Source organism: Oreochromis niloticus, unplaced genomic scaffold (assembly GCF_001858045.2).
Source record: "Oreochromis niloticus isolate F11D_XX unplaced genomic scaffold, O_niloticus_UMD_NMBU tig00000768_pilon, whole genome shotgun sequence".
Taxonomy (NCBI): Eukaryota; Metazoa; Chordata; class Actinopteri; order Cichliformes; family Cichlidae; genus Oreochromis; species Oreochromis niloticus.
In genome coordinates this window covers 86,870-113,473 of record NW_020327243.1, presented here as the reverse complement: position 1 = coordinate 113,473, position 26,604 = coordinate 86,870, and the positions used below count along the sequence as shown (strand labels likewise).

The 26,604-nt window shown below is 40.6% G+C and overlaps 1 protein-coding gene across 1 annotated transcript; it reads right to left on the bottom strand.

Annotated features, from left to right (window-relative positions):
* Positions 1 to 9,734: 9,734 nt before the first annotated feature.
* On the bottom strand, positions 9,735 to 25,534 carry LOC112844699 (nucleotide-binding oligomerization domain-containing protein 2). Its single transcript, XM_025904328.1, has 6 exons — positions 25,396 to 25,534; positions 23,009 to 23,061; positions 18,808 to 19,092; positions 16,732 to 17,113; positions 10,119 to 10,292; positions 9,735 to 9,813 (listed from the first exon to the last, which is right to left on the bottom strand). The coding sequence occupies exons 2-6, from the start codon at positions 23,055 to 23,057 to the stop codon at positions 9,735 to 9,737; spliced, it is 969 nt and encodes a 322-aa protein (XP_025760113.1). The 5' UTR covers positions 23,058 to 23,061; positions 25,396 to 25,534.
* Between the last annotated feature and the right edge of the window lie 1,070 nt (positions 25,535 to 26,604).

The window sequence follows — 26,604 nt, the reverse complement described above, 5'->3', positions numbered from 1 at the left end:
ACAAAACTCCAAAACACAGACTGAACAACGTGGTGTATGCTGTACAGTGCAGTGAGGAATGCCCGGACCTCTACATTGGAGAGACCAAACAGCCACTTCACAAGCGCATGGCACAACATAGAAGAGCCACCTCCACAGGACAAGACTCAGCAGTCCACCTGCATCTTAAGGATAAAGGTCACTCTTTCGAGGATGCCAATGTTCACATATTGGACAGAGAGGACAGATGGTTTGAAAGAGGAGTGAAAGAGGCCATCTATGTCCACTGTGAGCGACCATCTTTGAACAGAGGCGGTGGTTTACGACACCAACTGTCTGCCATCTATAATCCAGTTTTGAGTTCCCTCCCCAGACGCCTTAACGCCCACTCACATCCTGGGCCATCTGACCTCAGGAAATCACATGATAGGGTGGGGCCAGGTTTCACAATGAGCTCACCCGAAACCCTGGCTGATTAGGTACCACACCCGCTTTCACACCTTGTCGCATGTGATTAGAGGATCACCAGGGGGTCCTTTGTCCCTCTTTGGGGGGATACTCCCACTGGGTTTAAATCTGGGACTCTCGGCCATTTGACCTTAGAACTGAAGAAGCTTCTCGGATGAGAGGTGAAACGTCTTCAAGCAACTCAAAGAAGTCCAGACGCTTTTCTTTGCAAACTCCTTTGATTAGTAGCTAATGCTAATTTCGCGAATAGGAATTGGCAGCTAATGCTAATACCATATTTTATTGCCTTATAACAATGTGTCCAGCTAATGCTAAGTAGGTTGCCGTTAACCTGGTTTGGGAACAGCACCATGCAGGACAGACGAGCTCTACAGAGGGTTGTGCGATCAGCTGAGCGCACCATCCGCTCCGAGCTCCCTGACCTGCACTCAGTCTACAGCAGGCGGTGCTGGACCAAGGCCAGGAAGATCGTGAAGGACCTCAGCCATCCCAACAACGGACTGTTCTCTCTGTTGAGGTCAGGGAAGCGATTCCGCTCCCTGAAGACCAACACAGAGAGACTGAGGAGAAGCTTCTTCCCGCAGGCGATACGGTCTCTCAGTCACACCACCACACAGTACTGGCCCACACATATGGTTCTTACACACACACTGGACAGTCTGGACTTTGTTTACACTTAATCACTTTAAGCATATTTGCACTGCACAAGACACTCACAATGTGGTTTGCACAACACTGGACTAGAGATGGCACGATACCACTTTTTTATGTCCGATACCGATACCGATATCATAAATTTGAATATCTGCCGATACCGATATTAATCCGATATAGTGTGTTTTTTAATCAATAAAACTGTTTTTTTAATATCTTGCTGCATTTTGTATAAGTTCATACTCAAGTTTAAATAAACAACAACACTAAAGCTATTCTGTTATACCTGTATGTGAAAAATACACTGCACCCAAAATATTTCATAGTTCAGCAACACTGATCAATCTAATAAACTTAAACCTGCTCCATCCTCCCTATTCTGGTATTTTAAAGAGTGCTTAGCAGAAATATTAAGCAACCAGACTAATAGGGTTGCAAACTCCCAGCAAAAAAAAAAGGGAACCACCCCCCACCCTCCACCTCATGATGCTTAATCAACGTAATCAACTTTAATTTGATGCAGTGTGAAAAAAAAAAATGCACAGAAATAAATTATTTTTCAAGAATAATTAAATAGATTCAACATCTTTCTTCTACAAAATTGCAGACTGCACAGATGGTATCTTCCCAAAGGAAAAAGTAGTATAGCTTACTAGGGTATATTAGACTTAACAGTTACTATATACAGTAATGGACTTCTATACATTTTACATCAGATTAAAACTTTGGGTGTAAGATTCAGATAATTATTTATTAAAAGCTAGACATTTTAAATGAGAATAAGAAAGAAAAGTATGTCTGTGTGCCCCCTTTTCCCTGTTCATGCCCTATCGGCCCCCCTGGCTAAACTTTGCTAGACCCGCCCCTGCACAGTTACCAGCCGTCAGCTACGTAGAAAAGGATCCTGGTGTAGAAAGTAATATTAAATAAATTCTAACGACAGCTTATCAAGGTTAAACGTGCTGCTGTTGTTCAGCCGCTGGTTTCCTCTTTCTGGTGCAAAGTGGGCCAAAAACAAAGAAGAGAGACGGACTCGCGACAGAAAAGCCGATCAGCTGATCATTAAGCAGTTTCATGAAGTAGCGGCAGGAGAGGGAGAGAGAGAGAGAAGAGGCAGTCGCTCCATATATCGGTTGTTAAGCTTAACGTAGGTACGCTATACAAACATTCAGAGATGAACTTACACACTTGCTTTACTTCTCTCTGGGATAACTTCCTCGGAGATAAAATGCTGGTTTGCTAGCGAGGCTACAAATACACACAGCCGCTCAATCACGTGAGCACACTGCTCCGACGTGCTACGGTTATGAGCCGAGTTACGCCGTGTCGCAAGTTTTGTGAGGTGCTTTTTTGATATTTAATGGATCGGATTACATTTTTTATTTCTCACCGATATCCGATCCAGCAATTTACGTCAGTATCAGACCGATACCGATACCTAATATCGGATCGGTCCATCTCTACACTGGACATTATATTTCTTTGCTACTGTTATTGTATATATATATTTATATTTCTTGATACATTCTTATATATTTCTACACTGTGTATTGTGTATTTTGTTGTACAGTTATTTTATTTTCAACTTTAACTTATATATTTTATCGTATTCTTTCCCAGTTAAATTTACCTTCATGCTAATTTGTGTTGTACAGTTATTTAATTTTTATATTTCATGTTATTCCTTCCTAGTTAAATTTACCCTTTTAATTTCATATTTATTTCCTATCTTATTCATAGCCTTTTCTTTTTTCTTTAGGTCACGAGCAGTTGTGTAAGCATTTCACTGCATACCGTACTGTGTATGACTGTGTATGTGACAAATAAAATTTGAATTTGTTATAATGATGTGACGTTAATGCTAAATAGACTGCTATGAGTGACTCTTTGTCCTTGCATTATAACGATGTGAAGGGTTTATGCTAAGTAGGCTCCCATTAGTAGCTAACGCTAATACCCTTTTGTCTTGTGTTATACTGATGTGAGACGTCAACATTGTTCTCAGACAACAGAAAGAATGAAATATTGATTCTAACGGGGCCCATAAACAGCATTAGCTTAGCAGCATTAGCTTACCAGAGTTTCTATCATGGTCACACAAATCCTTAGCAGAGCAAAGTGGCCTACTTAGCAATAGCTGCTCAAGTTGTAGAAAACAAGGGAAAACAGTTTTAGCATTAGCTGCTAAATGTGCACTTGAGAACAAAGTTATGGTGAATTCAGCTGTGAATGTAGAGTTTGTAATTATTTAAGCTTCCATTTCCCAATGTTAGCTGCTCCTGTCTGCCTCTTTGTCACACACACAGACTGAAATGATTCACAGCCTTGTTTCATCCTTCTGTCACTGTGGACATACAGCATGGGGAACATACACATGGCTGACACTTTATTAGGTACACAGTGGCATCTATCTCGGGTACACCTGTGACCTAGATGTTCCTGCAAACAGACTCCTTGGAGACCCCTACAAAAATATCCATGTACTATCCAGCTAGACTAGTGTGTCTGTCCCTGAAAATATTCCTGCATGTGTGATTGTTCATGTCTCATCTGCAGGAAACAAACAGGAAGTGACTGAAGGACACAGCAAATGTTTCCAGCTCTTCCTCCTCTATCAGACATTCTCTCCATACCTGAGAGTGTCCAGTCTCCAGCCTGGATCCTTCAGTCCAGCCGACAGCAGCTTCATCCCTGAGTCTCCTGGATGATTGTAGCTCAGGTCCAGCTCTCTCAGATGGGAGGGGTTGGAGCTCAGAGCTGAGGCCAGAGAAGTACAGCCTTCCTCTGTGATCAGACAGCCTGACAGACTGCAGACACACAAAACATCTCAAGCTGTTTAACAGAGTAAGGATACAGCCTCCAATATTAGAGAGAAAGCCCCTAATATTGGTGCCAGAGAATATAAAGAACATCAAACAGTCAAATTCAACACTTTTAATGGAAATATGAGATTAATTCTGCAGACAATCATGAACCTGATGAATTCATGAACATCAAGAATGCAGCGAGTGGTAAAATAAAGATTTGACCTCAGTGTTTCTGTCTATTCCTAACATATTCCTAACATGATAGCTGCACTTTAGAGCTCTAAAACTGGAACTGACACATATTTAAACTCTACATGTTACTCAGTACATTCAGCTCTGACACTCGCCCACAGTCCAACAAAGGAAACATGGAGATCACATCAGTTTGTCACCAAAGTCTAATTATTAGGGCAACTTAACCTGTTATTATCACGTTAACTCATAGTGTAACTCCCTCCAAGTTGAAAAACGGACACAAGGCGTTCTTGATTTTTAATGTAATGAAAACACATCTTGCAGTGTCACTCCTTTTCACAGCTGGAAAACTTCGTTGCATGCGTCTGCATAGCTCTACCACCGAGTGAGAGGGGAAAGCATGCAGCCCTCTATCAAGTGTGACATGTACCTGAAAATACTGTCACCCCCAAAACAACAGACTGAACATTGGTTCCACCCTGGAAACATTCTGTAAGCCATTTAAATGTGTATTTTTAAACCCAACAATGTATACATTAAATCCGATATATTAAAATAAAGTATTTTTAACTTATTTATTGTAACTTAAACCATGAAATTATCTTAAACTGCATGACTGCTGCTGACGGCAGCCACACATAAATTGATTAACGTCAGCAATTATTTTAATAACAGTTTTTAAAATCATGATTATTGTGAAAGTGCTCACTGGCTCTGAATATAAAGCCATGGTTCACAGGAGGGATGTTGATCAGTGCTGGCTTGAAATGGGCGTCATTATGTGTCTCAGCCAATGAGAGCATTGATGGTGGGCCTAATACTACTGCAGCGCTCACATGACCCAGGACAGAAAGAAAGGGGCGGGGACAGAAACATGGAGACAGGTACAGATCTTTGACATGTTCATTTTAAACTGTTCCAGAGTGCAGTGTTGATACAACTAAAGTTATGTGGAAGCAAAGTTGAATTTTTTATCGTCGGAGTACTTCATGTCTGAAGTATCACTTAAATGCATTACACGCTGTTGATGGCAGCAAATAAACCACCCAAACAAACAGAGGTGGGAGGCTTGGGCAGACTACGTTGGATCAGCTTGTGGGAGGAGTCTAGATAAACCAAAGAAAGACAAACTAACGGACGCCACAGTGAAGTGAGTAGCTACAAACTGCAGGCTTATTAGTGTTGTTGAAGAAGTCGGTCTGAGGAACGTTCTTAGGATCAACAAATGACGGCATGTATGAGCCTCAAGACGCAGCATCACAAGAAGAACACATGAGCTGTAGAAAAAGGAGAGACTACGAAAGCCACGGCGTTACAACATGAACCAGCTGTTGGTCTCTCTGGAGACTACTGGGCGTGGCTGGGTAACCATGGTTACCTGGGAGTTACAGTACATGATATTAATGAAGAGTGGGAGCTGCGTTCTATAGCAAACAATTTGTTATGAGGTAATCAGCTGATCTTAGTTTAACCTTTCACAATAACTGCAAAGTCTTTATTTTGTCCAACTACCATCAGCTCGTCTGTACTGATGGTAACTTAAACGGGAGTTTTTCCTTCCCACTGTCGCCAAAGTGCTTACTCATAGGGGGTCATATGATTGTTGGGTTTTTCTCTGTATCTATTATTGTGCGATCTACTGTACAATATAAAGCGCCTTGAGGCGACTTTTGTTGTGATTTGGCGCTGTATAAATAAAATTGAATTGAATTGAATTGAAGAACCAAAACTGAAGAACCAAAAAAAGGTTGCACAAAATAGTTTCCAAACACAGGAATTGTAATTTGAGTGTATCCATAGTTTTATTTTTGAGATACACCAATTTTTATATACTGCATGAAAAACGAAAATAAATATTATAATGCGAATTTGCAAGAAAAACCTCAGTGCTTTAAAATAAACTATTTCCAACTGTGTAATTTGAGTTCTAAGCATCCCAGAAACTATACAGAAAAGCATAAACTCAAACATGACTTTTAAAAACACCAGTGTAGGCTTAAAAGGCCTTGAAGGTAAAAAAAAAAAAAAAACCCAAACAACTAGAACTTCCGCAAAAATGGCGTCACTTCAGGTTTCGGGCAGGTAATGGCGGACATACGATAGTTCGCGCTGACATCTATTCCAACGTAGGAAGTGCTATGAACAGCTGATCGGATCGGCAAAGCGTGTTTCTGGACTATTACTTTTTTGTTGCTGCAAGTGCTTTTCATGCAACTTTTGCAAAGCTATGTGTGTAAGAAAATGATGACCTAGGATAAGCTGGATGCATAACTCCGATTTCACATGCAAAAATAAAAATTATTGCGCTAGCTTATGTGGTTGCAGATCTACAGGCATTTAAAAATAGTTACGCAAAACTGAGCGTTCCCGCTCTGACCGGCCTTAAAGGGTTAACAGTATCTCCCAATCATAATTTAAAGCAGCAGAAATTAGGTCAGAACACAAAAGAGGAAAAATGACTTTACAAAAAATGATTGACGACAGTGAAAAACTACATTGTTGGCTCCAGCGAGCTGCAGCAGCGGTAAAGCCAAACACAGGCGCCATCTTGCTTGACAGAAGAACTTAGCACACAGCAGCTACAAGCATAGAGTGCACCACTATTGTTCAAATGGAAGAAATAGAAAACACTCAATAAAACCTTCAACAGCTGAAACTAATGTAGACAATGTCAGGGGAGGGAGTCAAACTGAACTTATGACACCAAGCACTATTCATTCACTCTCACTTTCACACACTGGTGGAGGCACCAGTAGGCGGTAGGGTAAGGTGTCTTACCCAAGGACACAATATAGAGATTGACAGACCACGTGACATTCGCGCGTTGCATGCCGGGAGGTGATGGAAAAACATTCAAAGTACCGCATTAAATGCAAGCATTTGCAGCACCGCAAAACGTTTATTCTCCGGTTCCAATACCTTCTTGCTTTTTCTTTCCTCACCAAAAAAAGAATGTACAAATGAAGGACAACAAAGCTGGTCCGTACAGAGACAGACTCGACGAAAAGGCAAAGAAAAGGTACGAGGAAAATATCAAAGGAGTGAAAGGGTCAGACCCTTACGAGCACACAGAGTGGATAAAAGACGTCAGCCAACTTTCACCACGCTCAGATTTATAATTATACGGTTCTTGGAGTGAGTGCATACACTCATGAAGTTTTTAGTAACTTCAGGTCATTGCAACAAGCCCAGGTACAGTGTACCGACCGATGGGTGCAGGACCTTGAAATGCACCGTGTAGAACACAAGACCATCGTACGAACAAAGGTAAGTTTACCAGTCTCACAAATCGTCTGCATAAACGTGGCAATTATTATATATAATATATTATATTATATGCCCAGTCTGGATCGCATTCCAGCATTTCGTAGGCTGGTTTGCCTACAAAATACAGCAAACATTACACACAGCAGCATAGCGCGATGATTTCTGTTCAGCGCCAATTAAGACGTATTAACTACCACAAAACACTTACCTTTGTGGAAATGCTTGGAGCAGACTAACATGTGAGGTTTTCGAATGTTATATTAGGTATTAGGATAGCGGCAATCCAGGCCATCCGTCGCCTCTTCGTGACTTCGGAGACATGGCTTGGACAATTTCTCTTTCACGCCAGAATCCAATAAAAACCAAACGCATTTCCCGTCGACTTCACGCGGCTGTCGTTCGCCCGGCTTGTGCAGTTAATAATACAACAGCTTCTTGCCATTTTATGTTTCTTTTTATCGCTGTTTAACTGATTTCTATTGAAAGCCAGTGCCCGCTAGTACCTCTTACCACCACCTCCCAGAATCCTTTGCGATTTTACCCCTGAATGACGTCACATTTTCAATCTCTATACGCTGTTAGAGCAATGGCTCTAATCTACAGCATTTAAAATAATGAATAAAATGCTGTGATTGCAGCCATTCCCCAACTCTCTATTAATGGTTCTCATGGCCATTGATCAGTGGGCTTTGATTAGTGGGTTTTGGTCAGTGGGCCTTGATCAGTGGTTGTTGATCAATGGAGAATTTTCATAATTATGATTAAGGAACTGAGCTCCCAGCACATTGTTCCTTCAGTGGGCTGGTTTCAGTCATTATGCAGATGCACTGTTTATAGGGTTGGAAACCTGCAGTCAGCTGAGACTGAAGAAGTCACTTGGATGAGTGACGAAACGTTTCTCCCACAAAGCGCTACGTCCAGATGAACAGAGTCAACTTTTGGAGATTTACTTACCTGGGTGATTGAGCATGCATCAAGACCACTCACTCACCCTTCCCTCCTGCCTCTCAGCTGCTGAAACTTACAGTTTGTTACCATGGAAGAGTCACTCCTTCATCTGAGATCAAGCCTGATAGTCTGACTGATACAATATAACATTCAGTCTGCACTTTGGTTTTTGAGCAAAGATGATAAGCAGACTAAAGGAAAAATATATGAACTCAGTTCCACCACTATTAAAAAAAGAAAACAGTGTCTGACTCACATTAGCAGCAGATTGTAAGTAAAATATTCTGAAAGTCACTATTTGACTAAATTATTTAGATGAGAAAATATATATTTAACACATTTGGGGAAATACTAATAAAATAAACAAAATATACGTCCGATTTAGAAATCTTAATTTTTTTTGCTCTATAAAATAGTTGTTTTTATTTTTCAATCACTGATCGTTGCAGTAGGATTTACATGAAAATAAAAACAAATTAAGTTTGAGTGAAAAAGTACATTTTTGGCACTCTCTGAGCAACTCACTCAGTGACTCAAATGACTTAAAAGACATGATGCATTTTGGTGAGTGACTCGTTTAAACTCGATTCGGTAAAAATAATCAAATTTACCATCACTAATACAAATCCCTTTGGAGAAAACAGCTTTAAAATATGTATTGTTAAATTCCAGATGTTTCTTTGCAAGGAAAACTCAAACACTGAAACAATACCAACCGGTAACCTCCTACATGTGGAAATGTGGTGTCATTAAAGACATAATAATTTCATTAATACCCAATATCCAGCAAAATATGTAATTTGTACATTTTATTCCTAACGAAATCAAATGTATATATTGTGGAAGATTAGCCAAATTTATGTAAAATGGCCAGTACATGAATGTTTTAAAAAAAATAAACAAAACATATGACTGTGACAAATTTTACACAGTAATACAGAGTCTAATAATCCACTCAAATATAAATATAAGTTCAGCTGAAAGCTCTATTGATAAGTCAATCAATAATATAATTCACATTTTAAATTATCATATATGTTAACGATCCTGACCTGAGAGTTTCCACTGCACACTGTGAGCTCTTTAGTCCAGCAGACAGAAGTTTCACTCCTGAATCCTGCAGGTCAGAGTTACTCAGGTCCAGCTCTCTCAGACTGGAGGACTGGGAGCTGAGGACTGAGCACAGAGCTTCACAGCTTCTCTCTGACAGCCGCTCAGTCTGAAAAATAAAAGATAATCTATAATACTTATGTAAAGTTTGTTATTATATTATTATATTGCATGCCATCTTTTTATTTTTGAAGGAAACCCTAACATACTAAGATACAACATCATATGGATGAACTTGAACAAAATGTTTAATTGGTTCATTTGAAAAAACAAAATGTCAATTGATCTGACCTCAGAGTATTCAGTTTACAGTTTAAACGTTGTAGTCCAGCAGACAGAAGCTTCACTCCTGAGTCCTGCACATTTCTGATACTCAGGTCCAGCTCTGTAAGGGTAGAGGACTGAGAGCTGAGCATTGAAGACACAGCTTCACAGTTTTCCTCTAAAAGTTCACAGATGTTGAGTCTGAAAATGAAAACATGAACAAAGATTGCTGTTAAAGTGTAATCAGGGTCCAATAACTAATCTTATATTTTAAGAATCCTTGTTGTTTTATGCTGAGCAGATGTGGTATGAAACAACAGTAAATTAATCAAGTTTACCTTTACTGTTTAAATTGCTTTATTTATTTTCTCAGTTAAAAACAAAAGAAACAAACAAACAAACAAAAAGAATACAAATCGGTCAGACCTCAGAATATTCAGTTTGGCGTGTGGGCTCTCCACTGCAGCAGACAGAAGCTTTACTGCTGCATCATTCAGGCTGTTGGTACTCAGGTCCATCTCTCTCAGACTGCAGGACTGGGAGCTGACGGCTGACAACAAATTTTTACAGCCTTCCTCTGACAGGTTACAGTTGCTCAGCCTGAAAAAAACAACAAGAACAACAAAACAATAATATTTATTATCAAATAAAATCTCTTTATATGTTGAACCTAAGTAATCAAATGTGTACAAATGAGTACACTACAATGCACAATTAAATAAAAAAAATGTTCAAGAATTTAAGTGTAACAGAAGAAAAATATTTCAAATTAAACACAATTATTCTAATGTATGTAAATGGAAACCAGTAAAGAGCAGGTTGATTTAGTGACAGTAGTTCAGTGTCTGCTGGCACAGGCCTGTGAGTACTGCAGTATTACAGTTACTACAGTACTGCTGGTCACGTTATCAATTCTAATATGTGTGAATCTGTAAATGTAGTTATAAATAATGTATCACATCCTGGACTTGGTGCAGACTCTCGTTTCATTTTCTGTCTCAAAGCTGCTTTGGCTCATTCCCCTTTAAAGCCCCGCTTTCCCTAAAGGCCAACTTTATTTTGATTGGATGATTTCATAAAGCACGATGAAGGACAGCAGCCAGTTACGTGGACGTAGCACTTTCAGTGGGAGAAATGTTTCATCACTCATCCAGGTGACTTCTTCAGTCTCAGCTGAGTGTTCCTGTTAAATGTGTGTATAAAGGAAATAAGCTGAAATACGGAGACTGTATGGATCTGTGCCTTGACACCAAACATTTCTTCCTGTTAAAAGGCAGTTTTTCCTTCCCACTGTCACCAAAGTGCTTGCTCATAGGGGGTCATATGGTTGTTGGGTTTTTCTCTGTATCTATTACTGTACAATCATATAATATACAATATAAAGTCCCTTGAGGCGACTGTTGTTGTTATTTGGCGTTTTAAATAAAATTTAATTGAATTACATCCCATTTCAGGTACCTGGAACCTGAACCTTCTCTGGAAACCTGGGACACTGGCGGGGCCCTTTGGGCTCAAAATTATTGCCATGTATGCAAGGTGTTATAGAAATAGGAAGTTGTGTGTCTGTTTTTAGCCATTTACAAGATGTACCATTCACTGTAATTGTATAAAAGGCCCCAAAGTTCATAGAATAGTTTCCTTGGTGTTTATAAGTTTATATAAGCTCATTGACATCATCCGGTTAGTAAGGTGGGTATAATTTCGGATGAGCAGTTTTGGTCCGGAGGGGGTGCACTGATTCTGGGGGGATGTTATGTGTGTAAATGTCAAGTGAGTATTGACCTGTGTTGTATTTTGCCTTTGTTTGTGTCAGTACTGTAGTCTGTTTACCATTCAGGAGCTAATGTAGTCCGTAGTTGGAGCGGTAGGCCACGCATGCAACGCACCCTCCTTTATTATGCTAACCTATGTCGTTAGCTTATCCTGGTTTAGCTTTGTTGACGCATGTACGGTCGCTCGTATGTCCATAACGTCATTCCTGCGTTATCAGACCTTCTCTGTATGTTGTATGTGATGCTTGTGATTGTTTACTTTAAAGTAGATGAGTTTGTAGTGTACAATTAGGTACGAGGATTAATAAAATAGTGATCATAGTTTGACCGGTAGGATCGCGTTCCGCTTGCCCTTCACAATAGGAGCATTACGGCTGATTTTAATGGGGAAGCTTTTATTTTGGACAACTACCGGAAGTAGTTCCTATGTCCCTACGGTAGCTTAACCTCGCACTAATGCGGTTCAGTTGCATAGTGTGAGCAGTTTGAAGTGGAGGGGTGTGTACCCCACTGCTTTAAAAGTGTTCTCAACATGTATTTTTGTCAAAAGACATATGCTGATATTTCTTCTCCTGTGTGTTAATAAACTCATCATTTGATTGCACTCTTCTGGGGCCTCCGTGGTTTGTTTCACCGCTCTACATTGATTGATTTCGCGACACCATGAACCTGTCTGTTTTCAGGGATAAGGGTGGAGGATACTAACACAAAGAAAAAAAAAACAGATTGCAACTCCAAGTCTCTGTGCTAGTTAACCAGACCTTTCAGGCTCTTGTTCAATCAGAACCGCATGGAGTCTGAGTTAGCGAGACAGTTAAACATCTCTCTATGCGCCCTTAATCCGCCCATTCCCACTAAGTCATTAAATAACTGAGTGTCCCCTCACATAACTCACCGAGCCTGTCACCCCTGGCAATCACAAGAAAACACTTACCTTTTTTGCTTTTCATGCACCTCACAAACCACTCATACTCAGGTTTCCTTGGCTAGAATAAAGCGCCTTGAGGCGACTTTTGTTGTGATTTTGCGCTATATAAATAAAATTGAATTGAATTGAATTGAATTCCATAACCCACACAGAGGGTAATCACAGGGTTTGTACGCTTTTTCAGGGTCAAATTCAAGGAATTTTAAAGCACTTTCAAGGTTCCTTTTTAAACTTTTCCAGCACCCCCCCCCGTTCTGTTTGTTTTTTAAGTTAATTCTCAATAAAACTGTTTTGTTGCTAATTACATTGCTGTCTGTATTATTGCTGAAGTCCTAAATGATCACCTTTAAAGTGTTTGTGCTAATAACATCAAGTCAGACAGGCATGGAGAACAGCACTGTTTAAGTAGTTTAATGTGTAGGTGGCGATAAACACATTTTGGTAGCACAGAAACAAGTGGCTATTCTTTGTGACCATATGGATCACTCATATTTAGGGATGGGTACCGGTTCTGACATTAAAGCTAGTAACCAGACCTCAAAGCAGCGCACATTTCATTGCTTTATTTTGGTGCTTTTTTCCCTGAGATGTCATACACTTTGAATTCTAGCCAATCATTTTACGTTTCTGAGGGTAGTAGGCGGGGCCAGCTACCTATGTTCTGCGGAGCCACAGAATAAAAATGTCCAAGGCGAAGCGGTCAAAAGTCTGGCTGTACTTCACAGCAAAAGATGCAAACTCAGAAGCCTGCAACAAGCGCTTTAAGCTGATACTGTGATACTGTCAAAGGAGGTAACACCTCAAATCCGATGAAACACCGGGAGATGCACAGCGTTTTTTTAAAAGCCGAGAAATGCGGCGTGTTTGATAGCTTGACGCGAGACCTCACACCGAGCACATCTACTGTGGGTGTGGTGCCTGTTATCGACCCGGAGTTAGCAACATCCCCCAAAAACCCGAAGAGGAGAGTTCTGGCCCCTAGCCCTGCCAGTGTAGCAGAAATGATGAGGATGATGATGCAGCAGCCGTTCTTCTCTGTATGAGCAGCTTAATGTTGTTCGTGTGTAATTTACGTTGAGTAGGCTAACCACGTTATTACATTAATGCATGTAAGGTGAACTAGCAAACACCGTCGTAGTTACATGCGAGTGCAAGGCTTTCCATTGTTTAAGCTGCTTCCAGGCAAGAGTGAGACCATATATGCCCTATAGCTGAAGAAAAGGCTAACATTGTTATCTTTTTACACAAAAAAACTGTTAAACATGAGAGGTTTTTGGACAAAGTTTGTGTTTTTTCCATTGATTAAGCATTGATTCCAGCCAATAGTGATACCATATATGGCCTATAGTTGAAGAAAAGGCTAACATTGTTATATGTTTACAAAAAAAACAGCTAAAAATGAGAGGTTTTAGGACAAAGTGTGTGTTCTCCATTCTTTAAGCACCGGTTCGAGCACCGTTTAAGCACCGGCACCGTTTCAAAAGTACCAGTACCAAACTGGTATCGGATAAAACCTAAATGATACCCGTCCCTACCCATATTACCATTATTTCACCCAAAGGCACCAAATTAATACTCAAAAAAGCTGCAGCAATACACACAAATAAAAACAGTACTTGGTGACAACTTTGCTTTTAGCTGTTAACCTTCTGGGGTCCAGGGTATAATTGGCCTTTTCGACTACTTTTGATTTGGCCTCTATATTTCACCTTTAAAAACTGTTTATGTTGCCAATCTGTTATTATCTCATTTTGATATCATGTGACAGCACAATTTATCTAAATTCAGAAAAAAATTAACATACAAGTAGAAAGTGATATTTTTGACTGTAAAAACCACAAGCATGTTTAACGACTCATTTTCAGAACTTGAAATGCAAATAGAAATTGGACATTTTTAAAAAATATGTCTGACAGCAGGTGTGTCACTCAGCGTTTACACTGCCACCTGCCTTTGGTGGCTTTTTTGCAGCAACTGTAGTGTTCACTAGTAGAACTGACACACAAAACAAAACAAAACGACTACACACTAACTACACAATTCAGTCACATTTTCCCGGATGCTGGTCTTCTTGATTCACTCACAGTCACATTAATGCCTTTCATCTCTTAGACTTACTGGACCATTTGCCTGAATTCAAAGCTAACAAGTACTCACTCAGATCTCACCACCTGCCTTCCCCAAGTTGCTTTCCAGCTGCTGACAAGTAAGACATTGAAGATAACCTCGTCGACTTACCACCTCCAACAGTGATCTTTCTGATGCTGCTCAACCTCTGTTACAGTGACTCAGATGACTATCTTTGAAACCAAGACCCATTTCCCGAAACCTACCACAGAGCCCACTTCACCTGACCATAGTTCACAGCTCATGTTAAAAAGTGAAAGTGTCAAGTTCCTGTGTGTAAATAAAGTCTTCAGGTCTAGTAATATTCAGTTCCTTCACCTTTGTCTGTATTTTGGGTTCACCATGTTGTTCTGGCCACGCTGAGGTAACAGATTTATATTTGAAAAACAGAGAGACATTGGGGATTGCAATAAAGGTGAGACACAAACCAGACCTTAAAATAAGAACATCTGAAAAAGATGTAGGTGCAGTCTGGTAGCTCAAGTATTTGCTTTAAAAAACAGAGTTAAACTCCTGATTGTTGGAGACAAGTGAACAACTTGAGGATAATAAACCTGTCAGTGAAGGATCAGAGCTCATGTTCTTATAGGCTGCATCTGGATTGTGCTTTGATTAGAGTTAAAGACAAAAATATTTCAGAAATGCTGACACGTCCTGCTGGAGTGAAATATTTAAAGTATCATATTTGACCAGGTGACAATTTTATATTTTTCTTCAAAGGCAGTGTTCTTTGAACTGAGCACCTCTGATGTCTTTCCCATGATTTTAAAAATGAAGCGATGAGTTCATGTTTACTCACAGAGCTTTGTTGGAGGCTTTGACCACTGGCAGCAGCCTCAGAAGAGCCTCCTCTGAAGCAGAGTATTTCTTCAGGTCAAACACATCCAGATCTTTTTCTGATGACAGTAAGATGAAGACCAGAGCTGACCACTGAGCAGGAGACAGTTTATCTGTGGAGAGACATCCTGATCTCAGGGACTGTTGGATCTCCTCCACTAGAGAACGATCATTCAGTTCATTCAGACAGTGGAACAGATTGATGCTTTTCTCTGCAGACAGATTCTTACTGAGCTTCTCCTTGATGTACTGGACTGTTTCCTGATTGGTCTGTGAGCTACTTCCTGTCTGTGTCAGCAGACCTCGTAGGAGAGTCTGATTGGTCTGCAGTGAAAGACCCAGGAGGAAGCGCAGGAACAAGTCCAGGTGTCCATTTGGACTCTGTAAGGCCTTGTTCACAGCACTCTGGTAGAAGTGTTTCTCTGCAGATTCTCTTGTGTCAGAGTTCTTGGAAGTTGTTTGATCTTCCAGCAGATTGAGTCCAGAGTTGATGAAGCTCAGATGGACATGAAGAGCAGCCAGAAACTCCTGAACACTCAGATGGATGAAGCAGTGGACTGTTTCTTGGAACATTTCACACTTATCTGCTTTAAAGATCTGTGTGAACACTCCTGAGAACACCAAGGCTGCTCTGATATCGATGCCACACTCTGTCAGGTCTGATTCATAGAAGATCAGGTTTCCTTTCTGCAGCTGATCAAAAGCCAGTTTTCCCAGAGACTCAATCATCTTCCTGTTCTCTGGACTCCAGTGTGGATCTGTTGCACGTCCTCCATCATACTTGGTGCCCTTTGTTTTTAAGAAAACCAGCAAAAGACGTAGGTACAGCTCTGTGAGGCTCTTAGGTAGATCTTGACTCTCTCTGTTCTTCATGACAAACTCCAGAACTGTAGCAGTGATCCAGCAGAAGACTGGGATGTGGCACATGATGTGGAAGCTTTGTGATGTCTTGATGTGGGAGATGATCCTGCTGGCCTGCTCCTCATCTTTGAATCGGTTCCTGAAGTACTCCTCCTTCTGTGGGTCAGTGAACCCTCTGACCTCTGTCACCCTGTGAATATACTCAGGGGGGATCTGGTCTGCTGCAGCAGGTCGTGTGGTTATCCAGAGGCGAGCAGAGGGAAGCAGTTTCCCCCTGATGAGGTTTATCAGCAGCACATCCACTGAGGTGGACTTTCTAGGGTCAGTTAGGATTGTAGTTTTGTGGAAGTCCAGAGGAAGTCGACACTCATCCAGACCATCAAAGATGAACACAACCTGGAAGTCTTCAAAGCTGCAGATTCCTGCTTCTTTGGTTTCAGTAAAGAAGTGATGAACAAGTTCCACCAAGCTGAACTTTTCCTCTTTCAGCACATTCAGCTCTCTGAAAGTGAATGGAAATATGAACTGGATGTCCTGGTTGGCTTTGTCTTCAGCCCAGTCCAGGGTGTATTTCTGTGTTAAGACTGTTTTCCCAATGCCAGCCACTCCCTTTGTCAGCACTGTTCTGATCAGGTCCTGTCTTTCGGGTGTGTCTTTAAAGATGTCTTCTTGTCTGATGGTTGTTTCTGGTCTGTCTGGTTTCCTGGATGCTGTTTCAATCTGTCTGACCTCATGTTCATCATTGACCTCTGCAGTCCCTCCCTCTGTGATGTAGAGCTCTGTGTAGATCTGATTCAGAAGGGTTGGGTTTCCTGCTTTAGCGATGCCCTCAAACACACACTGGAACTTCTTCTTCAAGACAGACTTGAGTTTAGGCTGACACTTCTGAAGAGCATCTGAATCAAGAAAAGGAAAAAGAAGGAAAAATTCAAATCTGGTCTGAAGGAGCTATCTGACGTACTTTGCCCTTTGTTGAACCTATCATATGTTTTAGTTTTTAATATACTTATTCTACCAGAAATTCATCAAAAAAGGGGCTACAGGAATTCCTAAATGTAATTACTGAAAACAGCCACATTAAATGTTTTGAACTTACACGTCTACATTGCTTTGCAGCTTTTCATATAATAATAATAATAATAATAATAAACTTTATTTATAAAGCACACTTAAAAACCAAGGGTATGCCAAGGTGCTTAACAAGTAACATAAGGAATAGAAGGAAAATAATAGAAATAGGACCAAGGCAAGTACTAAGTATGCAAGCAGGTAGCTGTCACTGATACATAAGAAAGCAACAGGTACAGAGCAAACAAGAAATTAAATGAGCATAAAAGTGCATAATATAAAATCATAAAAGAAATATTAACTAGAGGGAAAGGCCAGATTGAATAAGTGGGTTTTTAGTCTTGATTTGAACAGTTCAATGGAATCAGATCCACGGAGGTCGAGAGGAAGGGTATTCCACAGTACCGGGGCAGCCAGAGCAAACGCACGGTCACCCCGGGACTTCATCCGAGATCTGGGATGGGTCAGAAGTTGTTGAGTGGCAGATCTAAGTGTTCTAGCAGGAGTATGTGGTTTGATAAGTTCACTAAGATAACTTGGCGCCAATTTATTAATAGTTTTGAATGTAAGGAGTAGTATTTTAAATTGAATACGGTACCTTATGTGCAGCCAGTGCAAGCTAGCTAGAACAGGAGTAATAGGGCAAAATTTCCTGGTACCAGTCAAGAGGCGGGCTGCTGCATTTTGGACTGTTTGCAGTCTAAGAAGAAGGGAAGAGGGAAGACCGTAGTACAAGGATTTACAATAATCCAGCCTGGAGGTCACAAAAGCGTGGATGAGCTTCTCCAGGTCCTCATGTGGAACATAATGCCTAGCCTTAGAAATAAGGCGCAGTTGGTGGAAGCTAGATCTCACTACAGCAGATACTTGCTTATCGAGTTTGAGCGAGCTATCCAGCAGTACACCCAAGTTACTGACATAGTCACACGAAAAGTTATGTACCTGATGCCAACATGTGCAGGCTAAACAGGTTTCTGCTCTCTGTGCCTCTTCTCCAAACTTTGTAACCAAAAATAACAACATTGAAGTGTCATAATGTTCCCCACTGCTGTGTTATTTAAAGAAGCATCTGAGAGAGATTCAGTAATTCACATTTAATTCTTGTTGTAAATTACAATGGCAAAAAATGATGTAAACCCTTTCTGGCCACACAAAACATGGGCTTTACTTTATTATATATAAATGTGGCATTTCTTTCATTAAATATTTAAGTCACTTGACTGATGCTTTTCTTTTTTAAGGCAATCAGTTTGCATGGTTGTTAAGTAAAGAACACTTGTGTTTAATTAAATACAGCTCACATGAGATCTAAGTAGTTTCACAGGTTTATGATGATCATCAAAATTCCTCCATGTACTTTAGAAAATATATTTGCAGGCATTTAACAAATCCAAACATTCACCGTAGAATGACGTTCTTGCCCTCTCCTTTTTCTTACAATGATTTCTGAGGTTTCACTTTCACATCTCAACAAACTGCAAGGTGACCATTTTTATTCATGGTATATGATACATGACCTCACCTTGTTGAGCAGATGGATCAGAGTCTAAATGCAGCTGAGAGAAAAGAGAAGGATCTTTGATCTGAAGATGTCTGATCATTATCCTGCAGGCTTTGTCTCCTTTTTTCCTCACTGTGTCGATGAAGCTGCGTGCCTTATCTGCTCTGGCTAGGTTCTTCTCCAGTATCGATTCTTTCTCCAACTCATTTAAAACAGTGTCACATACGAGGTCCTCAAGAAGCTGTATGAGGATTTCTGTTGTTACCCTCCAGACAAAGGCTGACCGCACCCTGGCCAGCTCCTCCTCTACAGGAAGAAGAAAGAGACATAAACATGCCTCTCAGTCGAAATCATGTGAAAAATACAGTGGAACCCCGACTTACGAATACCCCATGTCACGAAAAATTAAAGTTACGAAGGCACTAAACGGCAAAATGCCCGTGTAACGAAATACGCTGGCTCTGATTGGCTGAGCCTACAATGCCCATAATGCCTTCTGAATCATGTGACAACCCTTTGGCTTCTGTACTTGTGCTTCGCGGTTCCACTTGAATGATGTATTGTTGTTCTAGTTAGCAATTAGCCTTTAGCCTATTGTTCAGCATCGCCTTACTCAAAAGGCGCGATGGGTGCTTCGACTTACGAAAATTTTCGACTTACGAAAGACCCTCGGGAACGGATTAATTTCGTAAGGTGGGGTTCCACTGTATTCTAACTTTGTTGAATTAACACTTCATCATCTCATCAACAAATACTGAATTTTAGGGTGTATGGGGTTAAAATGATGCCAGCTTAAAATGAAACTGAAGAAAAAATTGAAACTGAAAAGTAATATTGTAACCGATACTTAGATGATCTGTATAGCATACAGCTGTTCTATATTGCTATACAGACGGGCAGGTATACAGGTATACTGTGAACAAATATACATATGTAAAGATGAAGCACTGTGAGGTAAACAGATCTACAGAGTGCTATGAAAATATCTACTGTAGTGGAAGCGTAGCTCTCTGAACAGACTAACAGTGTACAGTCTCCTAAAACTACAGCAGTAACCAACGTGGTGAATGTCAATAATGATCATGGTCACTGGGAGGAGGAGTGTAGAAGGGTTAGGTGAGTGTGGATAGAAAGGTTCAGCGGGGGACTGAGTTCAGTAGGTTGACAGCTGTGGCAAAGAAGCTGTTCCTAAACCTGCTGGTTTTAGTCTGAAGGCTCCTGTAGCGCCTCCTGGAGGGGAGGAGGAGCTGGAAGAGTTTATTGGCAGTATGAGAGGAGTCTGAGAATCATGCATACTCGGCATAGACATCTCTTCTTGTGGACATCCTCAATGGCAGGAAGTGGAGTACCTGTGATGCATTGGGTGGTTTTCACCACCCGCTGCAGTGCCTTGCGGTCACCAACAGAGCAGTTCCCACACCAGACTGTGACACAGTTGGTCAGGATGCTCTCCATCACACAGCAGTGGAAGTTAGCCAGTATGTCAGCAGACAGGTGGTTCTTCTTCAGGGTCCTCAACAAAAAGAGGTGCTGATGGGCCTTCCTGACCAGGCTGGAGCTGTCAGTTGAACAGGACAGATTCTCAGAGATGTGGACCGCCAAGAACTTGAAGCTGGAGACCCGTTCAACAGCTGTGCCATTTATGTAGATGGGGACATGGGTGTCTGTCTTCGCTCTACTGAAGTCCACAGTGAGCTCTTTGGTTTTGCTGGTATTCAGGAGCAGGTTATTGTCAGCACCACACAGATAGGTGCTTTACCTCTTCCCTGTAGCAGACTCATCGTGGTCACTGATGAGACAGTCACCGTGGTGTCATCTGCAGACTTGATGATGGAGCTGGATCCATACTAAGGTCTGCAGTCATAGAGGAACGGGCTCAGCACACAGCCTGTGGTTACAGTGTTACAGTGGTAGAGCTGTTATGGGCTGGCCTAACATGCTGAGGTCTGTTGGTCACAAAGTCCATGATCCAGGTACAGATGGAGTTGCTGATCCAAGATCCACACGTTTGGTGATAAGCTTGGAGGGAAGAACTTTACCTGTGCTGAATGCAGAGCTGACGTCAACTACCAGCATTTTTGCATAAGTATTCTTGTTGTCCAGGTGTGAGAGTACACAGTGAAGAGCTGTGGATACAGCATCCTCTGTACTCCATTGTTTCCATTGACAAATTGGTGAGGATCCAGTGGGGGGGGGTGCAAACATGTCTTCAGAGTCTCTGGACTTTTACTTAAAGATATTATATTCACTCCTGCTGATAGTTATATACTTAAAATGCATTATCCTCTGGTTCCTGGTTACTTTGGTATAAATGACTCGGAATCACTTTATGGTAAATAACACACTATTGGCAAAACAAAAACAAACTGTGAAAGAATTCCAGATCAAGTCTGTAGTTCGACATACAAGTGACGACCTTTGACCTTCATCAGGTTTTATTTAATTGTGTCAGAGAAACTCAAACGTGCTCTTCAAGCAGCTGAGTACATCAAGTGTTTAAAACAGAAGCTGTGCATGTCTGAGATCAGCAGCTCTGTGAAACACCAAACTGAGGTCCTGTTAATGCTGATATATATATATATATATATATATATAGATAGATAGATAGATATTGAGACACAGTTGCATTTCAATTCAATTCAATTTTATTTATATAGCACCAAATCACAACAACAGTCGCCTGAAGGTGCTTTATATTGTACAGTAGATCGTACAATAATAGATACAGAGAAAAACCCAACATTCATATGATACATGAGTGATTGATGCTTTTGACGTCGTTTTTATCAATAAAGCTGCAGCTTTCACTACAGCACATGTGGTACTTTAACCTTTGTACTGTTTTCATCAGTTCATTCTGCAGTTAACATGTTGGATGATCTGTCTGCTGTCACTGGGTGGTGCTGAGGTCTGAATCTGAGGGCAGCCCCTTTAATCACAAACAGAACAGAACCATCACAAACTTAAATATAAAGTTTATCCCTTAAAAGTGAAATAAAGCTGATTCTTCTGTCCTCTCACACCCAGGATCTGAAGCTCTTCTCTTACATTTCTTCAGCTCTGCTGACATATGAGCTGTTTATTTTTTAAAGCCGTATATACCAACACATTTTCCAATATAATGTTAACCTTTGAGTTGTTGGTGCTTTGTAAATGGAAATCTCCACACATGAGCAGATGGAGCAGGTTTCAGTCCTGGTTCAGGCTGCATCGTGGTCACAAACATACAGAGGTGTTATAACAAGTAATAATGCTTTTAATTAATGCTTTTTTCCCCTCTCAAAGGATGTGAGTTGTACTGCACTTTGTGAACAATACCTCAATAAGAATGATTCACACTGTTTTATTTAACCTGAATATTTCAATTCAATTCAATTCAAATCACAACAAAAGTCGCCTCAAGTTTGAAACAAACTTAGTAAAAACAATACACAGAGTCAGTGTTAAAAATGTAAAATACTCATAATAAAAGTACATTAACTGTGGTTAGTTACTGACCTAAACAGGTGCGTTTCTGTTAATTTCGTTCACCTGCACAAGTTGGCTAAACAAACTTTACAAAACAAGTTTTGCCAACAGCCGATTGCTCATATTAGCAAGCTAGCTAAGGATGTTAGCTACAGATTAGCTTACAAACACGTTTAACTTACCAAAAATATTGTGGCGGCTCTCAGGTCCTTCTGTCAGGTAGATACTGAAGAACACCTGAGTCTGTCAGTTTGAAACAGTTGGTAAACGCTGGAGCTCCTCTCTGCATCCCTGCTCTATGTGCCGTTCAGAGATACGCAAGTTTCTCCATGACTGCGGCTGCTGCAGATATTAGGTCGTCCATGATTTCTACAGTAACTGGTCAGCAATAATGTGCGCAAATATATGTGGCTCTGAAGCCCCGCCCCTCAAGCGTGCCCTCAGATGCCAAAGCAGTGCCAGCTAATTGAAGCTATCATTTTTTCACTTTCAATACATTTGTTTCAGTTTTAATATTTTTTCAGTTTAATTTTAAGGTGGCATAGTTTTAACCTCATGTGTGGGTTTGAAGTCCAAAAAAGTCCAGTTGTTTCTCTGCCAAACTCCTTAGACTGGAAGTTCTCATGTTATAAAAATGTCCCACAGAAAGATTAAGGCAAAGTTTAGGACATGTTAGGACTCATGAATTTTATCACAGTTACAAAAAAGAATCTGCCTGAAGTCTATACATCCATACAAACCACTGATCTCCTACCTGCTGATGGAGCTGCTTTGACTGGCTGTTCTTTAGGTTCTTCCATCATCTTTCTATAAAAACATGAGAAGATGATTTTACCAAAAGAAACAGTCTGTCGGTCACATCATATGAATTTGTGTCATGATTTTAGTGTATGGGCCTCACACATCCAAAACTGATCTGTGTGAAAGAACACATCAATGACATGTGAATGTAGTGATGACCTCATGATAATAGAGGTTTTTACTTTTTCAGATATTTGTTCAATATAATGATTAAATAATCTGACAATACAAACCTAAAATACTTTGTTCCCTTTCTGCGACTTTGTGTCTCTGCTGTTAGTGCTTAAAGAAAATTTTAAACTTAAAATACTTCCCCACATATCTGACTGTGGTCTCTGGGGCCATTATCCTGAAATACTGGGGCTCAGCCCTGAAAGCTTTGCTATCTTCACTTGATAACAGCAGCTGTTTAAAGTTATTGTGTTTGACAGTGAAGTGAATGTAAATGTGAGACACTGTGTGCTCACAGCTAAAGGCTGCAGTCAGCTGTGTCAGAGCGTCCAATGATCCTTTAATAAACACTCAGACTGTTGATGAAGCTGTCATGTGTGAGCTTGTGACATCATCATCACACCGCGATAAAGACGATATTAGTACTGTAAAAAAACACATTTACTAATTACAGGTCATCTGTTTCTGAACACGTTTTCATGTCAGATGAGTTTTTTCTTTCTTTATTTCTCTATTTATTATTTCCTTTATTCTGAAGCTTCTGGTGGTTAAACACGCAGGTTCACTGTAACCAAACCTCCAGATTCACCATCAACATCTTGCCAGTGTTACCAGTGTTGGGACTAACGCGTTATTTTGTAACACATTAGTCCCAACACTGATTGTTACAGAATACAGCAACATGGAAAAGTTCTGGACTGTCACGATTGGTCAGAATTAGCCCAACAAAATATAACCAATGTTACCTTTTTCTAAAGACAGAAAACCCATCTAGTCCTTTTTTCTTTTACATTTATATTTTTAAATAATTAACAATAAAGCTCAACGCTACGCCAGCTTCTAGCGTTGATTGACACTTGAAACTTAGAAATCAGCCTAATTCTGAGGACTCAGTGCATGACACTCACGTCTTTGTCACTGTTGATTCTGAGCTCACAAACAGTTCTTAGAAGGACTAACTAGTGCTGACAGTTTAGCTCTTCATAAAGTTACAGGAGGATAAAATAAACATGAGATCGTTGAAATAATCCTGTCTAACGTGAGGACAATAAACGCTGTAACACAAACTGAACAGTAATGTAACGACACTCATCTCTGCACTAAACTAAAACGTCACTACTTCCACATCTAGTTGGTTTTAATGGAGGCGGAGTCTCCCTGCCCAGTGCGCGCTCAGGATAATTAACTTGGCACAACGCAAGAAGTGAGCGCATGTAAATCAGAAAGTGTCAGGCTGCCTAGCAACCATGACACTAGCGTCTTGAAACGCACTGAGGGAAATGAAGGTGAAAGATCTTTGTTTTAACTGACAGGTTTCACTGACACTCAGACCTGTAACAACATGAAAACATATCACTGAAACACTCAACAATGTTCAAAACTGCAATCATATGAAATCATAAGTGAAGGATTGTGATGATGTTGTGTTATGGAGTGTCTGCTGAGTCCAACCTCTAAGAATTACGAGTCTGGACTTTAATGATAGAACAAAATTCAGTTTCTCACATTACAGAATCAGATGAACAGACATGAGGGGATATTTGTGGTTTTATGCACAGAGTCTGAGTCAGAGGTGTTCCTCATGATGTTTGGTGATGGAAACAGTCTCATCGATGTTTCCATCACCAAACTGGAGAAACTAGTAACTGCATGCAGCAGAGTTTAGCACAGCTGATCTCTGTGATGCATCAACAGGAACAACAGGTTGTTAAACAGGACTGTATAAAGAGTCTGACTCACACCTGAACAATGAGGCTGTGCAGCATCGTCCTGTCACACCTGCTCTGCAGCTAAACCACTCGTATCAGATTGAGCCCAAACAGTAACACGGTCACATGATCGATGAGGCCAACGCGCCCAGACGAACGTCTTCCTCATGGAAATAACTTGTTCCTGTTACCAGATTTGTGAGCAGCAGCTGAAACTGCCACACGAATAAATGTTCTTCAAACTGTTTGATTCCAGCCAATCAATAATCTATAATCATGAGGATTTCGAACACAAGAGCTGAACGTGTGGTTACATTGTAACCTTGGTTCTCTGAGTGAGAGACCATCTCCCCTCTGTTACATATGGAACAGAGGGGAGAGAGAGTGTCGGTGTGACAGAGAACATCAGGTCCAAACAGAAACAAACAAACTGTTAAAGGAGGAAACAAAGCAAACTTACAGTTTCTTCACACACAGACACCAACAACAAGCTCCACTGTCCCACTCTGATCCTGTCTCCTCCTCTTTTATTCTTGCTCTGAGCTCTTTTTGGGTGTGTGTTTCTGTCTCCACCCATAGGAATGCATTGATACACTGTTGATAACGTACGACACGAGAGCAGCTACACACAACAGAAAAATAACCTAAACAGCTAAATAACATAAAATAAACAGAATATTTATTAATATGTTTAATTTCTCTTTAACAACTTTTCTGCTCCTCAAATCTTTTGTTCAAATTCAATCTAAGGAGCTTGGAAAGAAAAGCGTCTTCTTTAAGTTTCTCAAAGAAGTCCATGATCTGTAGGCTCATGAAGATTCATTTTGGTGTTTTTTGAGCAGAAACACCAGAGTGTAGAGCAGGAAAACAATCCCAGCAGGACGTCTCTGTTGGGGACATATCCCAGTGATCCCCCTGAGCCTGGTTAGTGAACTGAATCAGAGCTTTTCATCGATCCTACAGGTACTAACATACATGATCAGCAGCACATGGAGAACACACTTTAACATCTGCAGCAAATCCTGTGTTTTATGTTGATGGTCATGTGATCTTGTGTTGAGTCTTTGAAGATGAGGAGCCGAACACAGACAGTAGATACAGAAGGACTGTTTATTCAGGGCTTTAATACGACTGAACTGATGCTTCACATCCTGTTTAGAGACGATCGACCAACAGGCTCAGTCCTCACTCATCACACGGACTTCAGTCACACTGGGATCAACAGAGGAGACTGTTCACCATCACAGTTCAGCAACAATAATCAGACCTTTTCTCTGCCCATCTTGGTGAGGATCACATGTTCTGGGACACAAAATATCTTCTGCTTTAACTCATCTCTCTTTTTTAGTTTGGTTGTTGTGTTTTTTACTCTTTATTCCTGTCAGTGTCAAATATGAGAGCAAACTGTTTTGTGCAGGAGCCAAACCAACACCAAGCTGACCAAAAGAACCTATAACACCACCAGAATTTATTATCCAGACTTTACTGACAGATTTATGTGCAAGTAAAGCTGTTTTTTAATGACATTCACTGCGTTCAGCCAAGGAAGCATTCGTTCTTGGAAGTTCACCAAACTAGTAAATCCAGTAACTGCATTCAGCAGAGTTCCAGTTTGTAGCACAGCTGATTTCTATGACGCATCAACAGTAACAACAGTAGGGGTGGGCCA